Source organism: Nestor notabilis, unplaced genomic scaffold (assembly GCF_000696875.1).
Source record: "Nestor notabilis isolate BGI_N333 unplaced genomic scaffold, ASM69687v1 scaffold35622, whole genome shotgun sequence".
In the NCBI taxonomy this organism is placed as follows: Eukaryota; Metazoa; Chordata; class Aves; order Psittaciformes; family Psittacidae; genus Nestor; species Nestor notabilis.
This window is the reverse complement of record NW_009918459.1, coordinates 15,094-34,278: the sequence shown is the minus strand read 5'-3', so window position 1 is coordinate 34,278 and position 19,185 is coordinate 15,094. Positions and strand designations below refer to the sequence as shown.

General features: G+C 37.7%; 1 protein-coding gene across 1 annotated transcript in view; it reads right to left on the bottom strand.

Moving 5' to 3' along the window:
* Window positions 1–19,185, bottom strand: part of BANP (BTG3 associated nuclear protein) — a gene marked incomplete at its 3' end in the record, with an annotated part of 68,293 nt that overhangs the window by 40,840 nt on the left and 8,268 nt on the right. The window contains exons 4-5 of the mRNA XM_010009717.1: window positions 5,094–5,216; window positions 4,040–4,215 (exon numbers count right to left, since the gene is read on the bottom strand). Coding sequence (XP_010008019.1) covers window positions 4,040–4,215; window positions 5,094–5,216 — 299 coding nt within the window. The remainder of the gene's footprint in view (window positions 1–4,039; window positions 4,216–5,093; window positions 5,217–19,185) is intronic.

Genomic DNA, 19,185 nt, shown 5'->3' with positions numbered 1-19,185 from the left:
ATTGTTCCCCTGCCTCCCTGCCACAACACAGGAGGTACCTACGCTCTGATGTTTCAAAAGACAGAGAGAAAGAGGAAAGAGAAAAGTTTAACCAGGTTTATGTAGTTCTACGCACTGTAGGTGAAGAGTTTCACAACTGTTGTAGGAGCTCTCCAAAAGCTCTTCCAAATAACTTCTTAGCTAAGATTACAACAAAGCTGATTAAACAACAAAAATATCTCTGGTTTGAAACAATGACTCTTGGTTAAAGTGAGGACTGTTTTCAACACCATTAATGTATTGTGTTAAAAATACAAGGAGGGGATTTTTTCCTAAATCAGAAAACAAAGAAAAAGAGATGAACGATGATCAAGTCAATTAGGCCTTACAGTCTTTGTGTTTGTAGCCTGTATAATTGTAACACAAAACAGTGCTTACAGTTAACATTTTAGCATTGCTTGAGCAGTGTAAGTTACCAGAATAGAGCAGCCTGGACACAGATTTGTTTAGTAGGTTCTATGTTTGCTGGTGTAAGACCTTTCTCCTTTTTCACTTCATTCAAATACAAATTCAGTAGTGGGTGACACTTGGGCTTCTTCATTCAGTACCTTGTTTTAGTACAGTAAAAACAGTTTGTATTTTTTACTTAGGATTTAAACTAAGGCTCCAATCCAGAACTCCAGAAATCAAAGACTCAAACTGAATCACTTTTAAAGTTGATGTCCCTTCCCCATTTAAATCCTGAGATCAGTGGCATTCAGTTCTTTCAGTGTTTCTGGAGGAAGACACCTTCTTAAAAAGAGAAGTTTGGTAAAACAGAGTTTTGAGCTTTGATCTTAGTATTAAATTATCCTCCCATTTGCAGAAAAGTAATTTTACATCTAAAGCACACTGTTATAATCTTACACTACTGTTTACACATCCATGTCAACTGCTGGTCTCCCGTAAGATCCACGTGGAATGCAAAAGAGTTGGAGCAGAACAGGCACATGCTAACATATGCATTCAAAGCAACAGGAGACTAGTCACTTTTGACATATTAATATCTATTGGGTAAAATTACAAATGAAATTAAAAATACCACTATTTCTTAGTAGGCCAAATAAGGATACACTTCGTATTTTCTATGCCAAAAATGTGACATTAATAAAAATAGAAAGTCACTTACTAGTAAGCCTTCTAGCCTAATTTGATTTCACACTGGTAATTCAATACTGATTAATTCTATTCTTGCTGGGTTCTATCTTCAATTGTGCAAGCTTGCTTCATGAACACCACTTTTAGAACTACAGTCTAGTGAATATATCAGCTGTTGGTATTTCTGCTATCATCCCCTTGTGAAAGGATATTGATTGTTCCAAAGTGAAATTTGGGGGGGAAGGCACAAAATTTCACAAAAATTAGAGATTAAAGTATCTGTAAGTGCTTTCAGTTCATAAACACTGTGTCTTAAAATGAACACTTTGCAGACTATTGACTGCATTTGTGAAATGGATGAGCATTTTCAGTTCGAGTCTAGTAACTGTTGCTCAGAGAAGAGAGAATATGCACTTACTGCACATGCAAAAGAATAATATACAACTGAAGATTGAATAAAATGCTGATAGTGTCCGGTCAGCAGAAGACCCCAAACTAATTCCAGATTATTGCTGGAAGTGAGAACTAGGCTCCATGCTTCTGTATAATTATTTTTCAGCAACAGAAAGGCAGTAAAACTATTTTTTGAAATACTATATGTGACTAAATGCTCTTTGAAAACAGCCACCAGAGAGCAAGCAATGCCTTTACATAAACCTATTAACTAAATCCTGAAAATACCCCCGGGTCAATGCCATATGCAAAGTCAGCTGAAGCCCAACTATAAACACGGTTCAGTTCTGCTTTCTAGACACAAGATGACTGATACGAATCATGCTGAAAACCCCTTGTTTAATCTCAGTGCGTAAGGGCTAAAGTCCGCCATTCTCAGCTCCTCATATTTTACAATCAATCAAGATTCATTTGAGAAGCTCAGAAGGCACTGGGAATTTTTTCACAGACTATGAAAGCAAGCTGATGGGTGCTGTAACTTTTGCCTTTTAGTGCTGAAGAAAATAAGTCTGAACAACAGACCTGTTATTCTTCATCACTTCCTTTATTAATAGTTTAATTTCTGCAACATACTGCAGGGTAGCTTGCTTAGCATTCCTCTCATCTTCATGAGGGCAAGAAGAGGTAGGTGTGGGGGATTACTAATCCGATTCTCAAAGCATTCATCAATCTCAGAGATTTTTAACGGATGAGTGTTCCAAAGGTCTGAAGAAAATCAGATCTGAAGACATTAATGGATTAGCTGTTTCTTCAGATTTACATATACAACAACAGCACAGAAGGCCAACATCATGTCTGTGCAAATCTGTGCCTAACAACCAAGTCAAAAAGAGCATTATACAACAAATACCCTCCTAGTGCTAGAAACTTTGTTCCTGGCAGAGCTGACAGAGCTGCATGAAATATTAACTCATCTCACAAAGCGCAGGTTTTATATGTATTTTCACATGAAAATATCAGCACTATCTGCAATTCAATCTTTTTTTGAGAGGAGCTCCTCAGCCTCAGTCTCCTCTAATTCCCCATTGACTGAAAATTAAATACCCTTCAGAAGCAACTCTACCTCACCACATACAAACAGGACAGAACCTAAAAGCTCTTTATTATATGTGTATGTTGTATGTGTACCCATAAGAGTCGAAGAATCCTAGGTCTGGATGCCCTAGAGCAACCTTTTCAAAAACAATCTTTGGTGCACAAGACTTTCAGTAAACTGACGTCCAAGGTTTTTTAGGTATCAAAATTTTAAAGCATCCCATTGATCTTTTTAGTCAGTTCTGAAGTCTTTGCATGCACTTTTAAATACTCAGTTGTAGGCTATCTTGAATTAACCCCTTATCACTAATTTTATCCTAAACTGCTCACACCCAACATGCTTTAACCAGTGCCTGGAGATCATGTAGAAGACAAAGAAACTGAATTACGCCTAAATTAGAGTCCTTCTGTTTCAATGTTAGAGATCAAAAAGAGATACTATATTTATCTCTTAAGTAGAAAGGTAACCTCCTAAGAGCATTCCCCTCCAGTAACTTCCTGAAGTAACTTACTGTTTTCTGGTACATAAATGCAAATATGAACTACCACATCCAAAATAACATTTAAGTGAATATTCAGCAAGTATGTTTTAGATTTAGTAATTCTCCTAATTACTTTTAAAGTCTAGGGTTCAAAATTACATCTATATTTAAAAAAAAATATAGATCACCGATACTTTCAAACTAAACATAAAATCATTTATTACATCTTGTTTTCACATGAAACTCAAGTGTCCCTTGTATCATGTTCATGTTTAAAATATAGCAAACTAACATTCATTCTAATATTTCCAACCACATAAATTAGAGTATCTTTATAAGGCTAATCTAAAATTTAGATTTCACTATATTTGATTTTAGTATCCAAGACCTAAAGAATTTTCAGGAAACTGACACTACACACTATCCTGTTAACACTGTTGTTGATACGGATTTCCTCATAAGGATTGTTTACAGTTACTAAAATAACTATTTTACATTCGTAAGAATTACACAAGTGGACTGCCATAGTTAAGTTACAGGAGGAAATGGTACCACAAGATTCTATTTCCCAGAGAAGGCATTTATTTTGCTGAAGCAATATTTCAACTTGGTGATAGGATACCCTGCAGGTTGCATCTGTTAAAGGGTTTAAAATATAAAGCTACACTGCTACAGTGGGCAATACTTTTTATAAGTAATTTAAATTAGCTGTTCTACCTGCAAAAATGAAACAAACCAACAACTCATTCAGATTGGTTCACTCCTATCCAATGCTTGTTGTGCTGCCTAACAATTCCAGGTTGGACCTTTGAAGCTTCCAGTTGAATCTTAGTTCACTGACCACCAGATTTACTATCCTCAAGTAGCCTTGAGGATTTAGCACTAAAAATCTGGTGGTTCACTGACCACCAGATTTACTATCCTCAAGCAGCCTTACAGTTAGATGAGCATACCTTCAGAGTTCAGCGTAATAAGGGTGACGTTGTTCCCAATACTTTGGCTTCCTATTTGTCCACTGTTGGAAACTGAGTCACTGGCCTCAGAGCCACTCTCTCCATCTTCATTGTGACTGTCGTCATGCCCAGGAACTTTCACCACTATGGTGTTCTGCCTACGTCCAGGAACAGCACTATGGAAAAGAAAAGTAGGTAACTTTGGGAAAACACGATCCTTGTTCAGGAATAGCATCATTATAAGGGAACTTAAAACACTGACAAAATTAAATGAATTATAGAAGTATATTCCTTTAAAACAAGCCTTCTCCTGTTCATAACTCAAGTTATAATTTTACACTACTGTTTATACATCCATGCCAACTGCTTGTCTCTAATTTCTGTGCAAGATCCACTTGGGATGCAAAAAGGTTAGTGCAGAACATGCATAAGCTAACATACACATTCAAAACAACAGCAGACCAATCTTTTTTTTTTGTTTTTGCTATCCAGCAAATAAAATGGAAAGAAAATTGCAGAAGAAAAAAGTTTCAGATGCACTGTCTAAATCTGCATCAATGGAGAAGTCTAGGCCCAATGCGCAAACCAAACGGAAGAAAAAATTATAAAAATATGTTATTTAAGAACATTTTCTACCCAAAATCTCCAGTTCCACTTAATTTAAAATTTGCTTTAGACAATGTAAATTCTAACAAGCTTTCCTGGGTGGCTGCATATTCCTTCTTCAGTTGGTTAAATACAGGATCTTGGCACGTTCGTTTGTGATTGTGCATCCTTGTAAAATATATGTAGCTGTGGACACTTCCTTTTGACTAACACTGAACTAATCCTGCATCCTCAAAGGTACTCTCACCCCATCAAGAGTGAAATATTGCTCTATACCTTGCCTTCTGATACAAGGTCTCTATAGGCAGAGCAGTCGGCCTGATAAAATATTCAAGTACCAGTTCCATGTCACCCCCTACACTATTATCTAGAACATTTAAATTGCTGCAGAGACTTGATCTGTCAAAGAAGGGAATGAAGGGGGAGGATTCCCGTAACCGTTACTAACTTGCTAAGGATATTTTCCAGAGAATCCGCTGCTCTGCTCAGAGGCTCTTCCTGCCCAACCATCTTGGCTACAATTGAATTCTGCCGGTCATTGTTCAGTATTACTGTTGTCTGAGGGACAACACTACAAGACAAAAATCAGAGAGGAAAATGGAATGTAAAGCAGCAGACCTTATAAATAATACATTAACAGAGTCTTATGGTTTAAACAGTCTACTTGGAAGCAGAAACTGCCTCTAAGCCTTGCTCTTTCTCCCAGCATCGTGGTTCTGCATCAAATGCTAACGCTGGTAATCCATCGCATTTGACATCTGTACCATTTCAAGTACTCAAATTTTTCAGAGGACGGATGGCTTCAATGGAATTATATAAAAGTCTACCACCCCTGGCAAAGCAATAAGGAATTCATCAACTCAAGATACACAGGAAAACGTCTGTAAATCACCACTCCAAAGAGCCACCAGATTCTTGCTTTGAAAAGTTTGAGCATGAGCATTTTCAGAGATCTACGGCCAACTTATATGGTAATGCACCATTTTTAGTAGGATAATTCCTAGGAAAAATAATGTAAAAGTATTTATTGCAAAATGGGATAACCTTAGTTAAAAAGCATGCATTGTCTTGCAGGGCTGGGGGCTTGTGGAGGGCAGGAAGACAAGAGGTGTACGAGGGGCATCAAAGCAGAACAGGGATAGACTGCAGCTTCAAATAATGACAAGACTGAACTAATTCTTGTGTGCATTTCACATACCAAAAAAAAAAATAAATAAATAAACCAGAAAAGCATTTAGCTTGTGAGAAACCAGAAAGCTTTTACTAGCACTTACAATGTAGAAGGAAATTACTAGACAAGTGTTGCATAGAAAAAATGTACTAGATCTACATTATAATACAAAAGTAAATATGAAAAATAAGTGGCTCTGGCATGCAGCTTATCACTTGATTTGGTTTCAGAGATTATTGACATTATTCCCACACCATTACTCAATAATCTAAGGAACAGTTTTGATACTTCAGACTGTTTCCACTGTTCTCATGGTAAACTTAAGGAGAGAACTTAAAAGAAAATGTGTAGTTTAGTGACAGAGAAGGCTTTCTTCTTTCTGTCTGCTTCCCACAGTAAATAGCCCACTATTGTTTTTACTAACATCTCAAATATGACTGATGGACATTTATTTTTCCTAACTGTATCCCTTAGCTAATTGTTGAAACACATAAATCTGATGAAAGCAACTCTATTTATTTCAGCTGTAATAGGAGTGCCTGACTGCTTGAATATTCATGTGTCTACTTAAGACTTCAGGTGCTATAATAGCAGTTGGTAAGGCCTAAAGAAAAGATAAGAAACTCCCCCAAGAGCTAAGGATAAATGAATCTAGATTTTAGCACAGATAAAGTGGTTGACAACAAGTTTTATGGATAAAAAAAGCCCCAGGCTACATCCCTTTAACTGCATCTGGTGCTAGCAACAAACAGGATTCCTCTTGGGCTGCCAAGGATCAGGTGGACTGCAAACCTTGAGAAGCTCTGGAAAATGTTTGTCTTATCATAGGTGAGTGCTGACTGTACTATAGCTTTTCACCTGCATGCGAATTTCAATTTATATTAAGCAATAAATGGGGAGGTTCTGTTAGGTTGTTTCAGCTGGTGTCTAGAGTCTAGGGGTTTATGATGCTTTCACCTTTTTAAAATTTTCTCCATTATCAAGGGGAAAAAAAACCTTGCACATTCTTTATGGGGGGGAACAAACGAAAAAGGCAATTTGTGTCTGTTTTCTCAATGCCAGCAACAAACATTTAAAAACAAAAAAAACCCACACCAAATACTTGATAAATGCAATACTTGACAGTAGCAATGCTGGCAGTACCCCCAGTCCAGCATCAATATTATGTGTTCCTGTTACATTTCCCAGATTGTCCACATAGCCACACTGGAAGTTTTCACAGGCTGGTTTAAATGTTCAAAAATTTTACACTTCCTTTTAGACACTGCTCTTTATCACCATCTTACTTGCAATCACTTCTGAATGCCTGTTTAAAATGTCACTTACCAAAGCTTATTTTTAATGAACACTCTGAATAATTAATTTCAGCTGTAGAGATAAATGTAATAAAATTACATTTATAAAAGACCTTGGGATTTTACTCATATTAAGTTTATATTCGGAATAAAGAGATTTAGCACTAAAAATTGGCATAAAATAAGGAAGAAGTTGAGGGAGTTGCCCTACGGAGGTTTTGGGGGGTTATTTTGTTGTTTGGGGTTTTTTTTAGGAATATTCATTTTTAAGGAAGACAATCAAGAGAGTGAGCTGGATGGCTTATAGCTAATTTAAGCAAATTGAGAATAAGGAAATACTTTTATACAGCCCACCAGCACAGATTTATCCCCTTTTCAATGCATCAGTGTATGTTCAAGCTTGCTTACTTTAATGCATAAACATTATTTCCAATTCATCCCTAAACAAACACCATGAAAACACTGGCTCCTCAACAAGAATTAACTTTTCCTAGTTAGTAAGTAGTATTGACAGTAAAAATCCACCTTCGCAGTTATTTTGGGAGGAGCCACTAACTAAACATACCATTTTACTGACACATATTTTCCCTGGTTATACAGCAGAAAGGCGAAACCAGACACCACATACACAAAGAAAACCTCTGCAACAAGCCACAACTACCACCAAATTGTCCATCAATTGTTTTACATTTGGAAATGAACTTTTCTGAACTCATAAGGAATCAAAGAATCCATAAGGCAGCTTGGAGAAAAAACAAAGTCACAGAAAGCACAGTGGTAGACAACAGCTAAAATAATTGTTTGGAAACATTCAACATCACACAACAGATCTACAACCACCAATTAACCTTTCTCTGTGAGTAACCTGCCTGAGTAGGAGTTGTAGTTTGAAAATAATTGGATCTTCTTGTCTGTTACCAAGAATCATCAATGTTGGAGAAAAGAGTATTGTGTTCTGTATCTACTAACAAAAAGACTCCAGTAAAACTCAATTCTTTTTCACTCTTAAAGAAGGAATTTCTTATGTTTTATGCTTAACTTCTGAAGAATGATGCTTTCAAAAGTAGTCTGCATGAGCTGAATGAGGTAACCTTTCCATTCAAATCATCATAAATATTAACCAAGGAACAACAGTTCTGGCCCATGATCTACATGGAACAAGAACGGCAATAAAATTTGATGACAAACTCTGACAACGAGGCATCATGACGCAGAAATTTTTGAGACCTGATGCTGTGAAACTTGAGCAGTCGCTTACCTGGAAGAAAAAGAAAAGAAATAAAAGGGACTAATACAAAAAGGTTCCACTATCCTTGAAAAAGGAGAGTTTCACAGGATTTTCTTAAGACTCCAACTCGTACACAGGAGAAATGGATAACCATAAGATTCCCTGCAGATAGAGGAATATGCTTCCTGTTAACTTTCCTGCGAGTTGTTCTATTCTCTGTTTTCAGATTATTTATTTTAGAGACAACAAGAAATCCAATGAATATACATGAAATTAAATAAGGAATTCTACGGAAAGCCGAAATACTGGGCTAACCTGACAAATCCAGAGGAAATCATTAAAACTTATTACAGGCTTGTGCATCCTCATACTGGATTATTCTAACTTTTTAGTCTGAACATCTCATACTAGAGATTAATTGATTTTTAACCATTACTTATGTACTAAAATACAGAAAACAAATCACAAAAGAAGGAGGAAAGCTTCCGATATTCACTCCGATCCCAAATGAAGCAATTCTTCCTACAAGTGCTGCCAGTGCTACACTCATAGAGAAGATGGAAAGAAAATATTAAGAAGGGTCAGGGGGAGTGCTTCAGAAACCCTGTGTTGCTGCACAGGCTTCAGGACTTTCCATTTGTGTTCACGTGCTCCTTTCCCCATAAGCACTAGAACTTGGAGAGACTGGTTCTGCAATTTGCCTATTCTTGGACACAACTCAGTGAAAAATTTAAAATGCACACAACCTACAGATATTATTATATTCTGGGAAATCTTTTGAATACAGTTACAAAATACTCTGTTAACCTAGAGATGAAAATATTTCTTTAAAAAAACCAAACATACCAAATAATGATTTTCAAGCATACACATTTAGCCTCTGCCTTTTTTTTTTTTAATATAAAAGGACATTCTACATTTTGCATAAGAAAATTGCTGCCAAAGGTAGTTTTCAGTATGGAAACGTGTGAGTCATAGATATGATCATTAGTCTTAACTGTTGGTTTTTCATTGCCAACAACCTGTCAATCACACAGAATGTAGCCAATGACATAAAAGAACTTTTGGCAATACCACCACCACCATCTCTTCCTCTTCCCAGATGAGGTTTTCATTTAGAAAGAGAAAAAGAAAGGATAAGGAACTAACTGACATTTCTATCTTCCACAAGGTACAAGATCAAAAACGTTTCTCTAAACCGATGAAAATGACTTGTGATAAAAATCAGACCAAAGTTTTCAAACACGAGTGCTCTATTTAGACCATTTCTGAGCCTTCTTTGAACATGAGATCTTGCAAACACGTAACTAAGAGCTCAGCTTCGAGACTCTGAACTAGCCACAGCCACACCAACTGCTGCTTCCTGGGCATGTAATACCTTGTGGTCACTCCAACACTCCCACAGCAGATGCTGCTTATGTGGAAGGCAGGGCTCCTGAGGATATCATTGTCTCATCCTCTAGTGTACATCTCAGAAGGAGATGCAGAAAGAGAGAGGATCAGGAAGGCTGGAATTGGAGTTAATGCTGGCAGACTGCTTTTACTGAAGCTCTCCAGCCAAACACAGCCTTAAGGAAAACGAGTCTGGGAAAGAGACCTTGAACTGTCACATCTTCCAGTTTACTGATGGGGGGGGGGGAAACATGAAGACTTAAGGGAGGGCGAGGGGGCAGGCAGGCGAGCCCGGAGGAATATTACAATTAGCCCTACCATAAGGAAAATCTGCATGTTTTTCAGATTACACAGAAAAATGCTATTTTAGAAGTGTGGCATTTTTCTTACTTTGTTTTCTTTTTTATCTTACACTAACACTTGTGTTCATCTCTAACACCAGCCACTCTGGATCTTTCCATCACTATTTAGTTAGATAATGCTAAATGCTTGTTCCTCTTGATGACCACCTGCTTCCTTTGCCTTCTGCACATACAGTTAAGATTCTGTATCCAAACAGGAATGAGAAAACTGACTTATGAATTTACACTATGGTACACATGAATGAAACCACAAACTGGCAAAGCATACACAAAATTACATTGGATTTATGTCAAAAAAGAATGAATGCAGCTCCTCATCACCCAGGAGAGAGCAAGCTTGCCAATAGACAGATGATTCACCAAAATGAAGACCAGTGGAACACCTGCTATAGGGTAGGGAGCTGTATGGGCACTTGAACAGTTAAAGTTTTAACATCCCTAAACTGCAGTCAAGCCAATTGCCAGAAAAGCAGCAGTATTATCCATCATTTTCAGTAAGAATCCAGCCATCAAAAATTATCTTTGGATTCTTTGCATCTGGAACATCACATAAGAGCAGACATTATAAAGACGGCACTAATGTTTAGATCCTGTGAAAAGACAAGCCAAAGTACACCAGCCATCACTGGAGAGAGATTCATGGATGTGAAAACTGAGAAAGCTGTAATCAATTTATAATAAAGATAAAGCAAATGCAGCATTTATTAAAACATACTGTTAACAGTTTAAAAACATTTAACACTGAATTTTCAGCTCAAATAAGTTAGAGCCAGGCATTTTCCAAGCTACAAAATACATTTATATGGAGTTTGTTGTATACAGCCTTACCTAGAGAGTGCCTCTGAATTGGCTGACAATCAAAGACATGAATCACTAGCTTTAAGACCTATTTTATCAACCAATTTTAAAAGCTGTTAACATGGCAGGGGGGTTGGAATCAGATGATCTTAAGCTCCTTTCCAACCCTAACTATTCTATGATTCTATGATCTGTTGTGGATTATTGTGCTCTAAGAAAAGCTAAACACACCTGTATAATCAAGTGTGTCATCCACAAATGACAACATCCATTTCCAACTAGTTCAACAACTAACCAACAGTCAGGCTACAAGTGAACTGAAGAATCTACTACGTGAAATAAGGGGGTTACTTCAGGGATCTTATGGTATAGGTATGCAAGGAACTTGATACCATTTCTGGAGGCATTTTGAGGGGGTTTGTTTTGTCAGGTTTATTTTTAAGAATAAAAAATAAAAAAAAGTAATTGTTATGGAGAAGAACCCACAACACTTTCTCTTCAAACTTAACTGAAGCTCCATAAAACATCAATGCACAGTGAACAATGGCCTCAGAAGATACACAAGAGCATCAAAACCAGTACATGCAGGCCACATGCAAACAACATAACTAGGACTGAAAAATAATGCTAACAGAAATGTCATTGATTATTAATCTTCTGATTATAGACAAGAAATGGACAGGCCATGAGTTATAATTAACAGGTAAATACAAGCATCTTTAAAGATAAATGTAAGATTAAAAATGCATAGGTAATACAACAGCAAAGATATTTTCTCAGACAGTACAGAAAGAAATTAACAGTTGTTACCCTTCTTTGAGCCTTAACTTCCTAACTAGAGAAGTAGAATTACTGCAACATACTGGAGACTGAATTGAACACAAAATGCAAAACGCTGATCTGTAAGGGATATGTAGGGTTGACTGATCTTGAACGCAGTTACTATGAGTGATCTACTGCAGCCTCAGTACTAAACCAGAAATTGCTATGTTTAGAAAACACTTTATGAAAAAAGTAAAGCCTTTGAACCATTTATTATACAATTAGATACTTCTAGATCTATTTTCCAAAATTTCTCACAAAACAAGTCAGCATAAATCTGACTTATGTGGCACTAGATTTTTGGGGGTGAAGGAAGCAGTGTTATAAACTGGCTCTCAAGACACTAGTTAACTGAAGCCTCGATGGTCACCAGATAAACTGCAAATAAATACAACAGTAAGTTTCTGCAAACACAACTCGAACACTCAACTCTTATAGAACAGATTTGTAAATAATTTCTATTATGTATCTCTGTTCTCTTGCTTTTCACAATTACCCAACCATGCTTGCCACCACACATACATTTTTATAGATAGGCCAAGGATGCTGCTACTCTGAGAGCTGGTACTGAATCTTTAACTTCCATATACCCTGAGGGGATATTGAAGAAATACCACTCTTTACTTCTTACAAAGAATACAATTTTAAAAGTTATTAGGAGCAGATTTCCTGTCTCTTACTCCACCCTTCAATATGGAACAAAGCTAAAGATATGCAAAAATGTACAGTTCCACTAAAAGGAAAAATTCTGTTTGGAAAGACATTCAGATTCCAAACAGTGTGTTTTTTACGTTTGGAAGTGTATCAGTTAAATAGCATCTCCTGCCAAATAAAGCAGATGGAAGACTGGCTCTCTGCCATCCTACCAACCTTGCCGAGACCTTGCTAGATGTTGGTCTGTTTCATCCTTTTGAAGCTGTAAGTTCATCTATAGCTCCTTCCCACCTTGCCTGAAGTAAAACTAGGACTCTCCAAAAACACTGTAGATTATTTTTTAAAACTATACTACTACATATTATTTTCCATGAGTAGCAAGATCAGTTGTTTTTACAACTATTGAAAATACTGGTACTTGAGTTTGGTGTAGATTGGTGTGCAAATTACTTTGAAACATAACTTAAAGCTCTGTCCTTTCCAGAGGAAAATGAAAACTTCCCCCCCTTTAATCAGAAACTCGTTAGCTGCTCTCCTCTTCATGCATTCGTTTTGTTGTACTCAGAATTAAATACCCCAACTTGCAGGAAAAGTTTCCAGGGAGTGCTCTTACTGCTGCATTTTCAAACTCCAAATAATCTCCAAAGACTGTAACATTAAAAAGATTTAAATTCTCAAAACTGGAATCCAAATGAATATATAAGGTTTTTCTGCCCCCTTCTGTTATGTGCTCGATGAATTACTTCTTGAAATACAGAGTATGTAACATGCTTCCAAAAATCTAGTGCACTGATTCAAATATAGTAAGATTTTTAGGCTTTCAATAAAATATAATCCTAATAACAATTTTCAGCCATTTTACAACATTCATGAGGTAAAAACTGTCCACTTCCATTAAACACAATAATTCTTTTCCATTGTTATTTAGGCAAAAGGAAAAGCATGAGCCATATGAAGGCATTTATCCTGAACCAAACTTCAAGTCATGTACCCTTTACATTTATTTTTTGAATGCAATAGCTGGCTATGCTCACAGAACCACGGAATTAGCGCCAATATTCTGCTTTCCCCCGAATTCATCTAACACGACCCTTATGGGTTTTGGCAAGGGGGCAGGTTAACCCACATTTTAATACTACTATAATTGGTTTTAAATGTTCTTAGACACTAATTACACTAGTAAATGCCTCCCCTAATCTATAAAACTGAAGGCCTTCTTGATCCCCATGTATGCCTCTCTTTCATTCTCAGATACCCTTACAAATAAAGGATGTGGATTTCTCAAGTGTCTTGGCACAAGGGGCAAATTCTGTGCACATTCAGTTCTCTTGTTTCTTAGCTCACTATTGTGAATAGCAATACACAAGAGACTTCACACAACTGCTTTTCTGGTTTTGTGCCGCGGCTTTCACATAGGTTTTTTTCTTTACAGAATGAGAATAAAAGGATTCACTGAAGTCTTAAGCACAGAACAAAGTTCCTGTGTATTAGCTAAGTGGGATTAAACTGTTTACCCACGTGTAGTTCAGAGCAAGCACAAGTTACTTCCAGTGCTTTAAGCCTCCTAAGTTAAAGGATTTCACACTTGCCACAGGCTAAGAGTAACAGCCAGGAAAACCTACTGTATGATTACCTGTCAAACAGAAAAATACTAAGCCTTGTAACACATTACAAAACCAAACCCTCTGAAGGGAGTTTATTACCTAAGACTTTATTTTCAGTGTATACTGCTGAAAATCTTAGCTAGCATTATATTTAAAAATTCAAAGTTGTATCTTTCTAAAAGATGACTTCTAGAGTGTTAAGCCTCACAGCCACATTTTAAACACCACCACAACTAAAAAGATCCAAGCCACGTATTTTGCATATATTTCTCAGACGTAAATTATCAGCTGCTACTTGCTAGGCTCTCATTCGAATCACTGGACTATTATAAACAATATTTCATCAGAAGCCATTAACCTAAGAAAACTGGACTTGGGAGAATGAATCGACACAGTTCAAATCTTGGTCAGTTTGAAAAGGTTTACAGAGTTCCATCCCATACATGCACGAATTATTGAACTCTCCAAAACACAGATGAAATATTAGTATTAAATTGTTATTTTAATTCCATAACTGACCTTGCACTCTCAACCTAAATGCTATCTGGACATTACACATTGTTTCTGAATTTATCAAATCGCAACAGCAAATTACTAAACACTTGGCTCCTCAATATCTTAGTGCAACAATAATGGAATGTGAAATTCCAATGAGAACACTGCTGTACAAGCTTCTTAAATCCAAGATGCTGTTTCTCCTTAGTCCTGTGTGAATTTTAACTCCCAGTAGTGATGGGAGCAAGAATAAAATCTTCACAAACTGGTGGTTTGTAACAAAAATCTTCGCTTGCTAATGATGTTTAACAACAACTCCAGACAGAAAACCAACAGGGCCGAGCTTCATGTCAAAATATCTAAGCCTCTAACATAAAAGTCCAAAGAAAGAATTACCATTGTTTGCAGCACTGCTGTTGTAGATCTTGCAAGATACACAATAAAAAAACCCAAAAAACATGCAGGACCAGAATCAGTCTGAAGATATTGAGGCTGACAAGTTCTTCTGACAAATTAGGAGACTTTGGAAAGCGTTCTCATGTTTTCAGGGAACCAAAGATGTCAAGATTGGGGTGGTTTGTTGTGGGTTTTTCTTCACACCACAGACGAAAAAACTATCACTATGCAGGATAAAGAAAGAGGGGCTGACAGCTATTCAAATGATTCCTTTGATTAGTGCAGTTTCATAAACCAAATTTTTGAATGCAAGACAGAACCATAATTTTCAGATACGCATGTTCACTATACCTCCAGAATGTATTTTGAGTTTTTCACCTATCTACTTACACAATTCTAGCCACAATTCTTCCAGACTAAAACACTGCTTGCTCATCACTACCTGGTATTATAAGGTGATAGTAGTTGACTTCCTTTAAGAAAGCCATATAAAACATGATGCACGCATTCAGCTTGAAAATGAGAGTGCACAAGTGTGTGTGTTTTCATACACAAATGCACATGAAACAAACCCCTTTATTGCCTGCTTTGCAGTAAGGATTTAAGAAAAAGGCAAAAACCCAACAGCAGACAGAACTGAAAACAGAAGCGGGACTGACTGCACCCTCAGCAAGTTTGCCAGTGACACTGAGCTGTGTGGTTCGGTTGATATGCTGGGTAAAAGGGATGCCATCCAGAGGGACCTTTACAAACTCGAAACGTGGCCAATGCCAACCTCATGAAGTTCAACAATGAAAAGCACAAGGTCCTAAATGGGGTAGGGACAATCCCAGGCACAGCTACAGGTTGGGCAGAGAAGAGATTCAGAGCAGCCCTGTGGAGAAAGATTTGGGGGTGTTGGTCGATGGGAAACTGAACATGAACCAGCTTCAGTGTGTGCTTGAGGCCAGAAACCAACTATGTGCTGGGCTGCATCAACAGGAGTGTGACCGGCAGGTCATGGAGGTGATCCTGCCCCTCTGCTCTGCTCTCCTGAGACCCCACTCACAGCACTGTGTGCAGGGCTGGTGTCCTCAGCATAAGGGGGACATGGAGCTGTTGGAGCAAGTCCAGAGGAGGCCACGAGGATGATCAGGGGCTGGAGCACCTCCTGTATGGAGATAGGCTGAGAAAGTTGGGGCTGTTCAGCCTGGAGAAGAGAAGCTGCTGGAGACCTCAGAGCAGCTTCCAGTGTCTGAAGGGGGCTACAAGGATGCTGGAGAGGGACCTTCATCAGGGACTGTAGTGACAGGACAAGGGAGAATGGATTTAACCTTAAACAGGGGAAGTTCAGACTAGATCTTAAGGAAGAAGTTCTTTACTGTGAGGGTGCTGAGGCACTGGCAACGGTTGGCCAAAGCAGTGGTGAATGCTCCATCCGTGGCAGTGTTCAAGGCCAGGTTGGACAGAGCCTTGGGTGACATGGTCTAGTGAGAGGCATCCCTTCCCCTGGCAGGGGTTGGAACTGGATGATCTTAAGGTCCTTTCCAACCCAAACCATTCTGTGATTCTATTATTCTATGAAAACAGAAGCCACAAAAGGCACTGAAATTAAAGAGCACTGTTGACCAATCAATGCAATTATGAATGGCAGTTAAATTTCTGACTCCTCTAGCAAAAATTCCACTTTACCAGCAATCTATTTTCCAAGAAATCTTTTACAAGCAATTTTTGCTTGTATTTGTGCTCTTTAAAAAACTTGAGATTCTAAACAAAACTTCAAATTCACAATCTGGGGCAAAATCCTCTAAAGCCACAAAGTTTTAATTGTGATCTTTAACTTTTGTTAATCTTGACTTTGTTCCCTAATTGAGAGTGTGCCCGAAATGAACACAGTCAAAGTAGATCACAGACAATTCTGCCATTTTCCTTCAACCCGCTCCATACCCAGACATAAACAGACTGAACTTGCATGAAAGAGCTATTCACACCAGGACAGCACAATCATCCTCAATTCTTCATGAACACAAACCCATTAAACATAACAGAATTGTTAAACAGAAACCACAGACATGACACTTGAACTGGTAATTTAAAATAAATGTTTGCACACAGTATCACTGACTGGTGACAGAAAGTGACTGGGAGAGGTTATTAGTTTATTGATGCCCCAGGGTTCAGCCCAAAGCAATGACAAAAGGTTTTGCCAGCCACTCTCAGGCTTGAAGGTTTGCACTGAAGACACTGCTGCATGAGGCCCCAGAAAGATGCTCTACCACAAGACGTACCAAAGGATAAATAAACCTGGCTTGCTTATAGAAAGCAGAAAGAATTTCTGAAAACCTGATGAACTCCAAAGCTGCTCCAAACAAAACCTTTATAATACATTCCGATTAACACCCCAAATCACTGACATTTTGCGCTAGGCTGCCTGCTGAGTTGTCTTGGGGACTGAATCTGCTTCCAGGGAAATATTTTTTCAGGCCTAAAGTTCATTGCATGAGCTCAGGCTCACAGCAGGCAGAGTAATGTACCTGCAACTTGAAAATAAACCATATACCATACGTCTTTCAGGATACTCTATTTCTCAATACACGCTTTGTTTCAAAGTGGCTACTTAAAAAAACACATCTTCCTGCAAATTGAGGGTCTTCAGGCCTCACAGCTTCAGTTAAAGCCAGTAACAATTCCCAAGGCTTATAATGCTAATTTACCTATTACTGAATTAATAAAAAGGAAAGAAAAATACCTACAGATTAAAATTGCATAGTTGTTTGTATCACTTAATGAGTTATAGTATCAACTGCAGCAAATGCGGGAAAGAGGTTAACTACATACACCAGCAACTCCACAGCCAGTATTTACTGATAAGAACTGAAGAATTACTATTCTAACAGCCTGGATTAACATAGTAGGATAGTTTATTATAATCTATAAAACACTTTCTGATAAAAAAAAGCAACAAAAATGAAAAAGCTATTCAATACCTGGTAACATGTAATTAGGTTGGTCAAGGGGGTTGTAACTCACAGGGGAAAAAAATAAAAATAGAATTCTAGCTATTTTGTTTTTATACCAATACCTTGATTATATTTCTTTAGGTTTGTTTGGTTTTTCCCCCCTAAAGACTTCATGCAGGAGCAACAATAGTTTTCCTAAATTTAGAAGAACAGTTATCCTGTAATTTTTTCCACCCCAAATCCTCCTATTTTACTGTTTCATTTAAAACCATCTCAGTTTTCACTTTTGCATCATTTGACTACAAAACCACTTGTAAACAAAGAAACAATCACACACCAGAAACACAGAACTGGAACCTCAGAAATATGAGCCAAAAGGCTTGCCAAGTGGCATACTACAAACAAAGTAGATGGACAAATCCTATTCTTCAAAACCTATTACATCCTTTTAATTAAACTTAACAGATTTATTAATGAAATACACCTTAAAAAATAAAGCACATTCATACATTCCATCTGTTTCACAACTGCATCAAGCATTCTCTTTTGCAAGTAAAAAGAAAAAAAATCATTTCCTATCTTAAGGCAAAAAAGACACATGCTGTTTTCTAAAACTAACTGATTGAACCTACCAACACGACAATCAACTGCAGACAAGACTATCTAAAACACCTCCACTTCAAGCATATAGAATGCTTTGGGTGGAAAGGGACTTTAAAACTCATCCAGTTCCAACTCCCTGCCACAGGCAGGGACACCTTCCACTAGAGCAGGTTGCTCCAAGCCCCTGTGTCCAACCTGGCCTTGAACACTGCCAGGGATGGGGCAGCCACAGCTTCTCTGGGCACCCTGTGCCAGCGCCTCAGCACCCTCACAGGGAAGAGCTTCTGCCCAAGAGCTCATCTCAGTCTCCCCTCTGGCAGGTTCAAGCCATTCCCCTTGTCCTGTCCCTACAGGCCCTTGACCAAAGCCCCTCTCCAGCATTCCAGTGTAATAAGCTACGGTCCAACCCGCTAACCAGTCTTGTTCAAGGATACCATATTAGGTCTTTATGCAGTAAGTGAGTGCATTAAAATCTGCAATTCCATTTAACTCTCCGGTTCCCATTAAAGACAAAAATATGTGCAATTCTATCTCTACATTTAGTGACCGGTACCCTTAATTGGTTAGCCACAAATGCATATGGTAAAGAACCAGATGTATGTGGTCTGTATTTCAACTTTACCATAACAAAGGCTCAAGGGAAATAGTTTAACAAAAGAAAAGCTCCATTTACCTATGAATTTCCGTATTTCATCAGAAATACTTTTATTATTAAATATGAAGAGAACACCAATTTTAAATTTAAATCCTCTTCAAAATGACTACATTTTAAAAATTGCTC